The sequence below is a fragment of the Eptatretus burgeri genome, chromosome 3, assembly GCF_056783735.1.
Source record: "Eptatretus burgeri isolate ZD-2024b chromosome 3, Ebu_testis_v1, whole genome shotgun sequence".
In the NCBI taxonomy this organism is placed as follows: domain Eukaryota; kingdom Metazoa; phylum Chordata; class Myxini; order Myxiniformes; family Myxinidae; genus Eptatretus; species Eptatretus burgeri.
The window spans coordinates 117,095,640-117,110,333 of NC_140963.1; the positions used below are offsets into that span (position 1 = coordinate 117,095,640).

At 44.0% G+C, this 14,694-nt stretch overlaps 1 protein-coding gene across 3 annotated transcripts in view; it reads left to right on the plus strand.

The window, feature by feature from the left end:
* PRRC1 (proline rich coiled-coil 1) overlaps window positions 1–14,694 on the plus strand; it is a 42,807-nt gene that overhangs the window by 19,806 nt on the left and 8,307 nt on the right. For all 3 annotated transcript variants that reach the window (XM_085875232.1, XM_085875233.1, XM_085875234.1), the window contains exons 5-6: window positions 1,598–1,776; window positions 11,824–11,926. In XM_085875232.1, coding sequence (XP_085731358.1) covers window positions 1,598–1,776; window positions 11,824–11,926 — 282 coding nt within the window. The remainder of the gene's footprint in view (window positions 1–1,597; window positions 1,777–11,823; window positions 11,927–14,694) is intronic.

Sequence of the window (14,694 nt, forward strand, 5' to 3'; positions counted from 1 at the left end):
TAGGTAGGTCGAATTTGGCGAGCAACCCTATCCTGCGCGGGTTTGGCAATTGGCACGATCGTGGTGAGGTTAAACCCCCCCCCTGTGGCTAGCTCCTTGGCGGTAGTTCTAAGAGGGTCACAACTGAATTGTCTGTTCCGGTGGGCGACGTGTCACGATTTGAGTTACGTGGCCGATCGCCCGCCGGACGGGCCGAAATTCGTAACAATATGTTCGGCTACTCGTGTGCCAAATTTGGTGCTTTCCTCACAAAATGCACAATTGTTATGCTAAGTTGCCCCACTACATCTCTCTACAACCCCAACAGACAAAATAAGTATTTCAAGCTGGAACGATCCAGGTATCAACCTTCATTGCGATTGATGATTATGACAAAGTCCACCTTTTGAACACCAGTGTAGTTTCTGGTTGCACTCTTTTATTCTGATCAAATAGCCACACTTGGATTGATTAGTGATCGTGGCTGAGAGTTTTATCCAAACCCATCATAAACAGTACATGTTTTGGTTGCTCTTTATCAAGCACGACAACCTATAAATGTGGAATGCCACATGATCAGTCATAATTTACAGACACCCAAATAGGAGTAGTGCACATCGAAGGAAGTGATGGTTTGGACCGTCGTGTCTGTGTCATTCTCTTAATCATTTACCTGAGGTTTTTAAATAGCCGTGACCCAAACCATGAGGTATCAACAAGTGTATGTGCATCTTCCTGACTGCGGATTAAACAGTGAGCTTTATGTCTTATCCAAAGGACTGTTGGCTGTGCAGCTCCCCCTGTAACCGACCGAATAAAAAGGAAGCATGCTATCCACTGAGCTTTCTTCCCATCCCTTAACAGAACATTTTATTGATTGGCATGATGGAGCTGTCTCCTTATTGTGTATTCAAAAGCCATTCTCTTGGAACATCCAAAACCCATCATGAACAGCCAAATGCCAAACACATGCCCATTCCCTCACTTCTGTCATCTCCTAACCTTCTCTGTATCCTCCCACTTCCTTCCCCTTCACATTTTTTCACTTCCACAATTTACCCCCATTCTCCACAACCCCCAACCGTATGTGTCATCTTATAAATAGCCAGCTGAAATAATTAATTCTATCAAATGTACCATACTCTTGACAGGGTGTCGGTGCTACCGAAGCAGTCTCTCAGCAAAGGTTGTGCTGGGCGATTTGCCATTGTGTTTTTTTTTTTTTTCCAGCAGTCAATCAGGGTAGAAATTAGGAATTTGTTCAGGCTGCCGGCAATAACTCGCCTGCTCTTTGTAAAACACACCGTGGCATCTTTACGTCCACTTATGACCAATGCGAGCAAACGGATCCTCTGACTTAGTGTCCCTCCTGCAGCTGGCCCACACATTGATGTCTTGACCTGCATGTGAAATACCTGGGTGACAGTTTATAGCTGGTTCGAGATTCAAACCCAGGCTAGACCGCTCATGGGCAAGTGTGCATACCTTTTAAGGATATCCTACCAGCCAACCTCCTTGGATAATTGTGTGATTGTATAAAAACATTGAGCAATATTTGCTGTGGGTGCACCTGGTGAACTTTTATTTTGTTTGTATTATCTCTGCTCGTGCTGTGCAGTTCATGGAGCCACCGGCACGGAACACAGTGCTACACCAGGCCTTATCTCCGGCCCGACCTCTGAAAGCGCTTCGCTGCCTGGTTCTGCGATCACCTTTCCAGAGGAACCAGAGGACCTTTGTGGCAGTCATGCACCACACGCTGGCATGGGGCAGAGCAGCCTTTGGGGTTTCTTTAAGGCAAGTATGGAAAGGAATCTAGAGTGCATTGTTGTCGAAGCAAGATGGACGTCTGCTCTGCTTTTTCACCAAGTTCTACTACTTGTAATGAACCTTACCTTGTGTTTGATGTGCTCTCATGACATGACTCATCGCATGCCACAGTGTAATTTCATCCTTTTCATCTTGACTAAGTACAATCCAGCATTTATAAGCATGAGCCATCTAACCCTCACAAGTCAAGAATATTTTGTTCTGTAACCTATAGCATCTTATCGCTGATGGGAGAGGTTGTACATGCATTACCTGAACAAGGCCAAAAGCAATATGTCTGGTCTGGACCGTAAAAGTGTGCATGCATGCAAATCGACACTGTACAGGATTCAAACCTGAGGTCACCGGTGCCTCTGCTCAGTTTTCAGCCAACTCTACTCTGGGTGACTCCATTAGAACTCCTGCTTTCCCTAAATCCACCTGACCTATGTCTGTCATCAAATTTTCCACTCGCAAAGTTTGCCAGACCCTGCTCTTCCTTGTTACTAATAAAGCCAATGTTCCAGATGGCATTCCTTCTGTTGTCCTCAAATGCTGCATTGTTAAACTTGCTCCTATTTTCTCTAAGCTTTTCAACCTATTCTACTGTACCGGTATTTACACAACCTCCTGGAAGCCTGCCTATGTCTGCCCTGTCCCGAAGAAAGGTAACATGTCTGATATGTCCAATTTCTGTCCAATCACTTTGACCTCCAATATCTCCAAAATGATGGAGTCTCATTAAAGAAGCAACTTTTCACCCACCTCAAATCCTGCTCTTTCCTCAACGACCACCAATATGGCTTCCGCAAAGCCGTATCCACTGGTGATCTCCTGACTTGTGCTGCCAACAAATGGTCTTCAGCTCTCGTGCATTTCGAGTTGTGTTGGACATCAGCAAAGCCTTTGACAGAGTCTGGCACATAGGGCTCCTCGCAAAGCTCCCATTGTATAGTAATCAGCCTCAGCTCAGCTCATCTGGTTTTCCAGCTTCCTTCACTGGGCAATCTATTTGCATTGATTGTACCCTCTCTAATCCCCCTCCCCACCACTACCACCTCACATTAATTCTGGTGACCCTCAATGTTCTGTCAGCTCACCCTCCCTTTATATTTACATCAATGACCTCCTTACAGCTACTAACAACCCTGTCTAATCCTTTGTTGATTACTCTACCATCCACTCCTCCACCACTTACAAATCCCAGTACATCTCTTCTCAGTTCCTTGCTGTCAATCGCCTATCAACTGTTGCCTCCATCAGTCGTGATCTCAATCTCATCTTCCAATTGGGCTCCCCAAACCTCGCCTCCTTCAATTAGACGAAGACTCAACTGATCCTTACATCCAGCAAGATGAATACAGCCACCCCCCCCTCTTCTCGTATCCATATTTCAACTCCAGCATTCCTCCTCTATTAATATGCTTGGTGTCACCAGAAATCTCTCCTGAAAGCCTCACATCCTCAATATCAAATCTACCTCCTAGAAGCTTGGTTTCCTCTTCAGAGTTTACAAGTACCTCAAATTTCATCAGCTGCTCACCCTCCACAAGACCCAAGTCAGACCGGTGATGAAATACTGCTTCCATGTGTGGGGAGGTGCTCCTCAGTCAGTCATTGGTATTGTCGATCGCGTCCAAACCAAGGCTCTCCGACTGATTAACGATCCTACTTTGTCTCCATCTCCAACCTTTGACGCACGATCGAGCAGTCCCTTCCCTGTGTCTCTTCTTCCACTATTACCACAGTCAGTGCTCTGTCAAACCGTTTCTGATCTTCCTCCTCTTCACTTTTTTTTGTAACACATCCAGCTTCTGCTTGCCACCCTTTCTGCGTTACCCTTCCTTCCCTCCACGCCAAAAGCCATGTCTCATCCTTTTTCCCTGCACTGCCTCTCTTTGGAACAGCCTTCCCACCAGTGTTCCCGATTTCTATCAACTTGCAACAATTCAAGTCACGAATCGATCATCAAGATCGCTTCGAATGATGACATTTTCCCATCTTCTTTCTTTGCCATTTAACCAATGCGGCACCTCTAGGTTTTGGACTCGACCCTTCCTCAGTGGTAGAAATAAATAAATAAATAACCTCTAACAACACATTATCAGCTAACATATTAACAAGTCGACAATGGGTACAGGATTCAAACCTGGAGTCACTTATGGCAAACACATTGACAGCCTGTTGACAAATCAACACGTTGTTCAGGGTTCAAATCTGGGGCCCCATTATGAAAGAAAATCTCACATCCTGACAGATCTCAAACTCGCACTCTTACAATGTCTCTCCGAAAGGACCGTTTGGAAAACCCCCCATCGACTTTCTCCACAATCCTCTGGAAGAAGTCCTTTCTTTCAAGCTTCTGGGTCTCACTATCTGCCATGACCTTTCCTGGGAAAGTCACATTTCCAACCTCGCCTCAAAAGCCAGTCGGCGAATGGGAATCCTACATTGTGCAAAGTCCTTCCTCGACCCACCTGAGCTCCTGACCACTTACAAAGCTTTCGTCCGCAGCCTCATGGAGTACTGCTCTCTATTCTGGGCTGGTGCTCCTGCCTCTCACCTTTCTTGGCTTCAGACAATGGAAACCAAGGCATGTCGGATCATTGGTATATCCCACGAAGAGGCTGAGTCTTTGGGCCTCTCACGCTCTCACCACAGGCAGGTCGGTGGTCTTTCTGTCTTCTATCATCTCCTCTCCGGTCTCGCTAACCCTGCTGTGTCTGCGATTTGTCCCCACCATATTTCCACAGGGTGCACAAGGTCCGCCAACAATCCCCTTCTTGTAAAACCACCAATATAACGAATCACTGCCCACCTTCACTCTTTCATTCCTCTTTTTCCCCACCTTTGGAATAAACTCCCTCACTCTGTTAAATCCCATTCTTCCCTCCAAGCCTTCATAACAGCTGTTCACCACCACCTCTTATCTTCACTCATCCAAATCCTCGATCTTTTCTACCCCCGTTAATCCACCCCAAACCCACCTCCTTCAAATTCACTCCTTTCCTTCCTGAAAGTCCCTGTAATGTCCATCTTGTATACCCCGTGTTCCCCGCCCCATCCCTCTCCCTTCCACAGATCTCCTAATGCCTCTGTTCCTCACTGTTTTGTGCTTCCCTCGCCCCTCTTGCGTCATGCCCCCCCCCCCCCTTGCTGTACGTTGTGTGTTAACTCTCATACGAGCCTTGACAAGGTATACAAAAAAAAGAAGCAAGCACTCAAATTGGAATACCAGACCCATGCATTCATTTATTTATTATGTGCTTTTCAAAAATTTCTCATTCATTCAAAAATTTCCATTGAAGTGTTTTATTCTATTACCTCTGCCACTGAAGGTGGATGGAGGTTATGTTTTCACCCCTATCTGTTTGCTTGTTACTTGCGAAAATCAAAGATTTTTCAAGTATATTGGCTGGTCGTGTGCGTTATTACCTCCGCCACCGAAGGTGAAGGAGGTTATGTTTTCACCCCTTTCTGTCTGTTTGTTTGTGTGCAGGATATCTCAAAACGTCGTGGACAGGTTCGGTGTGTGTGACAAGGACGAAGTGATTTGATTTTGATGAAGATCTGTATCCGGATCTGACGACTAGAATTTTTCAAGTGCTTCTTCATCATTGAGCGATAGGGCCAAAAACTACATGTTGCACGATATCTCAAAAAAGTTGTGGACGGATTCGGATGAAACTTGATGGACATGTTGAGTGTGTGACAAGGAAAGATTGATTCAATTTCGGTGAATACCTGAATCTGTATCCGGATCTGATAATTTTTGAGTGATTCTTCACCATTGAAAGATCGGGCTAAACTGATACACAACATGATATCTCAAAACGTTGTGTACAGATTCAGACGAAACTTGGTGGATACGTTGGGTGTGGGGCAAGGACGAATTTATTCGACTTTGTTGAAGATCTGAATCCGAATCTGGATATGAGAGTTATTTAATTTTTAAAATGATTCTTCACCATTGAGAGATTTGGCCAGAAATGATATATAGCATGATATATCGAAGATGTATTGGGCCCAATATGTTCTTGTGGATCAGGCATTGCATGGTGGATGTACGTGCTCCACTGAGGGCCCTTCGAGTTGCCTGTTTGTTTTTATGTCAACCGCCTACAGGTCACAATTTTAAACCGATCTTCGTGAAACTTCACCACTTGGGAGAGTTTGTCAGAAGCAAGAAGCCTTTTTTGTGGTCAAAAGATCAAAATAGTCAGGTCAGGTATGAGAGCATGCGCCGGAGCAGCGCATGCTGCGTCCACTTTCTGCTGATACTCCAGGGGCCTCCTTCTGGCCATCCCTATTAGTCGAGATGCCAAACAGCCATTTCAGGGCAAAGCGTGCTTTGTCATTATGAAGTTTTTATTTTTATTTTTTGGTTGATTCATCATCTCTGAGCAAAACTGAATCAGAATCAGCTGAGTGCCAGACTCTCACCCTTGAGGAATTTTTTTTTTTGAGGCGAAAAACAAAATGGCCACCACCGACTTTCAATAAATTCTGTTTTGGGCGATTATCTTCACTTCTAATGCATTTACACACACAATTTTGGTGTCTACTACTATGTTTCATGCGACAGACAAGGTAAACGTTGATGATTCTCAAGATTGGACGACAACAGATGGCGGAATTTGAATCTGAATGGCCAACAAGCTTCAACAAGACACTAGCCAAGAAAGTGACCCTGATGACTTCGACCAAAAAGAGCATCAAGCTGGATGGAAGGCCAGTATATGATACAGAATTGATGTACACCTGAGTCATATGTCTCCAACAATATAGGGATATTGATATCAAGGATGTCCTCTCTTACGAACTGTCCTCTGTCCCAGCCTCCTTGTTTGATGAGAGCGGTGCGATGCGGGCTCAGTCGAAAGCAAATCCTGAAGACGAAACTCCAAGTTGAGCAATCAAGTCAAATCCAAGGTGTTCCAGATGCTGTCATCATCGATGGATGCGCCATGTTATGGACTGTACATTGGCCCACAAATGGCACAGTTGAGGATTATGTGATCAACTTCATGGGAACCATCAAATACCACCTGAAGTGTTGTGACTTATACCTGATTTTCGACAGGTACATCAAAATCCACACAAAACAAATGACGAGATACAGTCGCACAGGTCATGATTCAAGTCGAAAACATCAACTCAACTTACACACAACACTTCCAGTGCAAAAAGTGGTCCTAAATGTGGCCTACAACAAAGTACAACTGATCAATTTGATCTGTCAGTATCTGATGACCCACATTGTGGATCACCGGAAAAGATCCTACACCAGTACAAGTATGGAACAATTCCACTCTCCAGAGACAGTATCTAAAAACACACCATGAAGAAGCAGATGTCATCATCATCCATCACTTATTTAGAATTGTGTCAGGTGTCAGTGGTGATTCAAACATCAAAGTGGTCTGCGACGATACAGATGTCTTTGTCCTGTTGATTCATTTCTACCTTGAGGAAAAGATGACTGTGGATGTCAGCATGGAGAGTCCGTGTGCTGGGAGGGCGAACGTAGACATTCGCCAAACAGCACTGAAACACAAAAGCATCGCCAAATATCTGCCTGCTGTACATGCTCTGACCGGATGCGATACTCTGTCGTATTTGTTTGGCATTGGAAAGGCCACAGCGCTGAATGTACTAATGGGTGGAGATCATCCCACCTTACTTGGTCAGCTGGGACCAGATGAGGAAAAGATGATATCTGAGGCAACTACCTTTATTGCTGCCTGTTATGGTTCGAAAGTTGAAGGTGATACGTCCACACACCGGTATCAGTTGTGGAAGTCGAAGATTGCCAACTCCAAGATTACCTCTGCTCCGAAATTGAAATCGTTGCCTCCATCGCATGATGCCTTTGTTCAACATGTACATCGCGCTCATCATCAAGTCATTATATGGAAATTGGCCACTCAATCAGACCCTCTGAACTTGGATCCCATCAAGTATGGATGGCAAGAAGGTGAGGATAGTATGATGTTGTGTCCAACCACACTTCTACCTGATGTGTCTGCTGCACCAATCACCATTCTGCAGCTGATCAAGTGTGGATGCTCCACCAGCCGGCCATGTTCCACCGGGAGGTGTGGTTGTGTGGCAGCACAGATGTCATGTTTGATGTTTTGCAGTTGTAATGCTGGATCAGACTGTTGTAACGAACAGACAAGGGCAGTAGCTGCTAATCACGACGATGATGATGAAAATTGAACGTAATGGAGAACATTGCATCCTTAACAAAGTTAATATTTGTTTGCCTAAAAATAAAAGGTAATTTCAAAATCATATACATGTACATACTTACTTTAAGACATAACCCAAAGTCATAGTCAACTATCCACATGTATCCGGATCTATTTGTGTAAAAATTATATTCCAATATAATCATCAATTCATTCATCATTGCAAGTAAGTTACTTCAGCTGTCATTGACTATTATTGTACGTAGTATTAATATTTGAGGGTTCAGCAAATTCAATTTCTTACTCGAAGTGATCAGTGGAATTGCAAAATAGCCATTTTTTATATTAAAATGGAGGCCATCTTGAAAATATGAGACAGATCTTATATGTACACCTTCAATTTTATCATTATCGGATTCCTTGACCATGAAAACATAGTAGTTGACACCAAAATTGTGTTTGTACGTGCATTAGAAGTGAAGATATAGCCCAAAACAGAGTTTATCGAAAGTCGGTGGTGGCCATTTTGTTTTTCACCTCCAAAAAAAATTCCTCAAGGGTGCGAGTCTGGCACCCGGCTGATTCTGATCCAGGATAGCTCAGAGATGATGAATCGACCAAAAAAACTTTATAATGACGCCACAACATGCTTTTTCACATTTCCGCTGGATTATATCTTCTTGGAATGCTGATCAACCTGCTGCAACCACAAGGCACATGGTCGGCCCATTGGCCTTCTCCACTCACGACGCTCCCTCGTTGAGAGAATCTGGTGAGCAGGATCAGCATCAGGAAAACGAGCCACGTGTCCATACAACTGCAGCTTATGCTCACAGACTATGCAGGTAACAAATCTCATTTTAGTCTCTCTCAGCAACCGCTCGTTGTACACACAGTCAGACCAGCGATAGTCGAGGATTATCCGGAGACCTGGTACCAAAGGAATTTTGTCTCCGTCTCAGATCCCGAGTCAGAGTCCAAGTCTCACATCCGTAGAGCAAGCCTGGAAGCACCAACGACCTGAAGACTTGGACTTTTGTCCTCCTGCACAGGTACCGACAGTGGCACACCAAATGATCCAGTGAATCCATGACTTCCCAGGCCTGACCCAGACATCTGTTAACCTCTGGCTCACAGCCAGTGGAGACATGAATATCAGTACTATGGGAAGTGAATCTCTCCATGACCTCAACATCCTTACCACAAACGGGTACAGACAAGATGGCAGCATCCAAGATGTCATTGAAAGCCTGGATCTTAGTTTTGACCCAGGAAACCCGTAATCCCACCGGCTCTGACTCCTCATTCAGAATACCAAGGGTCCCCAAAAGGATATCCAGTCTCCCTGAACAGGTCACCTCTGCCATTTAGCCTGGCCCTATGACTGGTCAATGGTATCCAGTGTCCCTTGAGAGACAAAATTCTTCTTCTCCCTTTGGTGAGTTCAAAGACATCCACCGGCAACATGAAGGATGGTGGCCTACTCTTCCACTACTCTTCAAGATTCCCCGAAATCCCCACTCAGCCTGTTCGCAAACTCCTCAGCTACCCTCGTATCTTTGAGCTTGCTAACATCCAGCCGAGGTTGGGATGGTACCATTCTCCCGGATTTATGCCACAACTTCAGAGTTGCTACAAGCCTGTGGGTGGTATTGAGGAACTGAGCACTCTGGTAGACCCTGCAGTTCTGGATCATCCTTCAATGAGCACATTGTCAATCTCTGTTGCCATACCACCAGCATTGGAATACCAAGTCCAGTGATGACCCTGTCGGCGCTGAAACCATGAACCAGCCACCCTAAGTCCATGACTTCTTGCAAAGTCGAGGAACTTGGTGCCATTCTGGTAAACAGTTGCAGACCCATGGGGATTAACATATCTCATAACCATCCCTATCTGTTCCAGTCTGCATTGAAATCCCCCAAGACGAGAAGAGTATCTCGCCTGGGGGACTGATCAACTACAGACTCGAGCATGGTGTGGAAGGCATCTTTCATGGTGAGATCACTCGCCTCAGTCGGAGCATATTCAGGGACCAGGGAAACGACACTCAAGGTAACCAACGACACCCAAATCCTTTGTCTCATAATACGCTCGTTGAGCGGTGTTTCCTCAATTTTCATTGGAGTCAGCTTATTGGGCATGGTAACCATCAGAGTGATCAGACCAATAGTAGGTGTAACCACCCACCATGATCTCGCCACTATCCATTCTCCAAACCTCAGAGAGTGCTGCAATATCAATGTTCAAACGCTTGAGTTCAGATAATAACAGACAGGTGATCATCCTCTTAGGGATTGGACATTTCAGATACCCACCCGAAGGGACTGCCTCAGGTTAACCCAAGGAGACCGCTGTCTGGTGGAGGACACCTCAACACCGCCCCAACACACACTACCGCAATCCAACCCAGGAAGGTTACCATGTGTTTTTCCTCCTATCATCAAAGGTTTTGTCCCAATTCCATTATCTGGTGAGCTGCCCTATGAAGGGCAGCTGCACAGGAGGTACTCCCACTGAGTGGGTTTTTCGTTTTCTTTGCGTTTTTTGTATGTTTTGCAGAGTGAAGGGGTTTATGGTGGCCTGAATGCAAATTCTGCCACCAAAGTCCTAAAAAATGTATAAAAAAAGGAAACCCAACTGCAGGAGGATGTCTACAGACAGTTGGGCACTATAAATGGATGGCCGTTGACTCACAAGGAGCTCCTCTGCCCTTTGACAAGTTTTGTTTTTAATCCTGCTGGGTGTCCATATCTATACACCCTCCTCATGAGGAAGCTTGGTGGGGGAGACGGTTTAGTTCCTGACAACCCGACCATGAAACATGTTAGTACAGGTTTACATGGTACCTGTTGCAAGTCATAGATCTAATCTGGCTTGACCTGATAATACATCGGCCAAAGGCCAACAACTTTGTCAAATTTCTAAAATCCTCAATTTTCATCCGATTGACTTGAAATTTGAACGCGATTTGCACATCACGTCACTGAATTCAACCACCGATTATTTTTATGGTCCAATTTGTTTTTGGGATTTTGCGAGTATCGTGCTCTTCACGACGCCTTTCTTGTTTGTTTGTTTGTTTGTGTGCAGGACATCTCAAAAAGTTCCAGATGGATTTAGATGAAATTTGGTGGGCAGGTTGGATGTGTGACAAGGGCGAACTGATTGCGGGTAGATTTTGGTGAAGATCCGAATCTGGATCTGGATCCGAGAATTTTTTAAAAGTGATTCTTCGCCATTGAGAGCTCGTGATAAAAAATGATGCAAAGCATGATATCTCAAAATGTTACGGACGGATTCGGACGAAACTTGTTGGACAGGTTAGTTAGGTGACGAGTTCAAGCCGATTTAAATTTTATTTCATGTCCGAATCAAGATCCGGCTTATCGGGATACAAAACGTAAACTAATCAGCTTCGCGGAGGTGTGCGCTCCACCAAGTGCCCTTCGAGTTTTGTCTGGTTTACTGTTTTCATATTTGACATCAACCTGTTCTGGTCTTTCTTTCTGAAAATAAAGTCACAACTTTTCCTCAAGGTTTGGAATGCTAATCACTGAGCCGTTTTTAACTGATTTTAATGAGGATTCTGTTTGTTTGTTTTTAGTATTATTCCTTAATTGGGAATTTTTGGATTTGCTACTCAGTTTATTTGCTAGTTTTTTTTTTTTTTTTTTTTTTTTTTCCTGTGCGTTCACATTCCTTATCAGGTGTCATTGTCATCTTCTAAAAGCCATAAAGCATGTACAGTAGTTTATCACGCAGCTAAGTGGTGCCCATTGTAGATCTTTGCTGATAAAGCACGTCTTGAGTCTACATTTTGTTCTGTTTTATGGGGCAGGGTGTTGCAGAGAAGCCTTTGGTGAAGACTGTTCTGGATAAGACAAAGCACTCCGTGGAAAGCATGATAACCACGCTGGATCCCGGAATGGCGCCATACATACGTGAGGACGTGTGCAGTGGTCAAAATGAAGCTTTTCGTCACGTGCATCCGGAATGTTCATCACCGTGTTATTACTGATTCAAATCGATGCAAATATTTATTCGTCCAACAATGGAAATTCCACTTGATTACATTGTTCTCAATACAATTTTACAATGGAAAACACTTAATCCATAAAATGCAAAACAATATTATTGTTGTAGTAATCAACAATAGACCTTTTCGATCGGCTTTATTCTCACAAAACCCATACGCATATCTACAACAACATAAATATACATAGGGTAAGAATAACAAAATACAATAACTTGTACACATAATACTGAAGGCAAATACCACATACGCATCACATAATAACGAAGTTAAACTCCATACTCTAACACCAATTACATTCCTCAGAGTACATTATTCCTAATATAGTATATAACATACCATTACTGTTCCAGCATGACTTTCCACGGAGTACGTGGTATACGTGTCAACACCAGCCATTGACCTTCATATACAGTGCTGCCACATCCGCCCAATTACCGTTGCCGCCAATTACAGTATGGCACTTTATTATCACAACAATAATCACAAATACACGTATCGCAGAGAAAAAAAAAATAGAAGGGCACTCAGTCGAGCACATACTTCCACCACACAAGGCCGCCAGATCCACGAGAACATATCGGGCCCAATACATTTTTGAAATATCATTTTTGGCCCCATCTCTCAACTTTAAAAATTAAACAATTCTCGCATCCTGATCCGGATTTGGATATTCACCAGAATCAAATCAATTTGTCCTTGTCACGCACCCAACCTGTCGACCAAGTTTCATCCAAATCCATGCACAACTTTTTGAAATATTGTGCTATATATCGGTTTCGCCCAATCTCTCAATATGCCTGGTATTGGCTCAATGTCAAGATGGCTTAAATTCCATCTGCCAATCTTTTGCCTAATCTATGCAAGTATCAATACTTTATGCATGGTTTTGGCTTGATGTTTTGGTGGTGTGCTTGGGATCCAAGGATCCTGTGTTCAAATCCCCCTTGGCTGTTCAATTAATACCAGGTGGGGTTGACTCCGCCTGTCATCCTTCTGAGGTCGGCAAAATGAGTGCCAGCATGCTGGTATCCTGTGTAGGAATGGCGACCTGTCCACGATTGTGCCCAATAGCCAGGACTGCTTAAGCAGCACCAACGTTCTGCACAGAGTATGGTCTCGATCTCCTCCTCCTCCTCCTCCTCCTATCTCTCAATGTTGAAGAATCACTTAAATTTTAGTTTCCTGATCTGGATCCAGATTTTCACCAAAAGATAATCGCAACCAAAATATAGTCCTTGTCACACACCCAACATGTCCACCAAATTTCATCTGAATCCATCCACAACTTTTTGAGATATTCTGCTCACAGACAAATAGACAGACAGGGGTGAAAACATCACCTCCTTCCACCTTCGGTGGCGGAAGTCAAAATCGACATGGCTTTCAACAGAAAATAATATCACTGCTTCTTTTTTCAAATGCAGCACATGGCTGTGGGGTAGCATCATTGGTCAATGGTTTGGCTATGCTGCCGATGCAATGCCCCCTGTAGGTTAGAGCAGGAATTTGAATTTGCTCGGGGTGCCAGCACTGGCTAGTCTACTCTTCGCGAATGATGCCGTGGGATCTTTAACATCCACCAATAAATGCTGTCAGATGGGATGCCCATTTTAACGTCCGAGGGATGGTCCCTTTCGACGTCAATAGGGGTAACTCCCTAAAACTTCCTCCAGCCACTTCTAATTCTTGCATTCACTGGTGCCTCCGCACCACCACCTGCACTAATCATATCACCAAGATAACAGAATTTATCTACAGCATTTATTCAAATTGTTTGAATATTGGCATGTGCCTTCAATTTGTATGTTTTTTTTTTTATGTTGTATACTGTTTTTGTTTTGGAAAATTTCCTCCTGCAAAATATATGATGGTTATGATGTTATCATGACGTCACTAATGACGTCACCTTGTAAAAATCAACATCACACTATTGCATTAGTATCCATTCATGCATGTTTTTATGACACCAAATCTGGGTTTCAGCGCCAAACACATATCTGGAAGGAAATGGTAACTTCGGTCACTTCGTTGCCTTCATAGTCCAAATTACATTGCTGTCTTTAAAATGAATACGATGGAGTTCACTTTTGACTTTTGCAACTGCAAAGGTCAGGATACGTTAGCTCGGCTTTGGTGCACTTGCATTTCCTACAACCTTGTTCGGACTTGCGACTGCATTTTATGAGCTCTGCACATGCTTTAGCTGCTTTTGGGAGAGTAATCCACGCAAGTCACCAGTTGTCCTTCATTGTTCATCCCTATCCTCTGGCATGGGAAGCTTGGGATCAGGTTCAATTTGGGGTTGTTTTTTTGTTTGTTTGGTTGTGGCGTGAAACTATGTTCATATCGACATACATGGGAAAGGGAGGCTCTCCTTGTGGAGTGTTGACTGTAAGAAAGCTCTGTGTTTGACCTTTCTTTACAGCTGTGAAGCAACATTTGAGAGATTGTGTGACAAGCTTGAGAATCTTCAGTATCTCCTTCAAGTGCTGGTCCGTAGAAAATCATTGATGTGAGCAGTTTGGTGCAGGGCAGCATATTTTGCTGACACGTTGTCGGGAAGCTTCCAGAAAATGTGAACTGTTCGTCCGTAAGCATCTCCTCTCTCCAAATCTTTGCAACCTTCACAAATTGGAGAGCTTCCGATTCATAGTTATGTACAATACAAGGCAG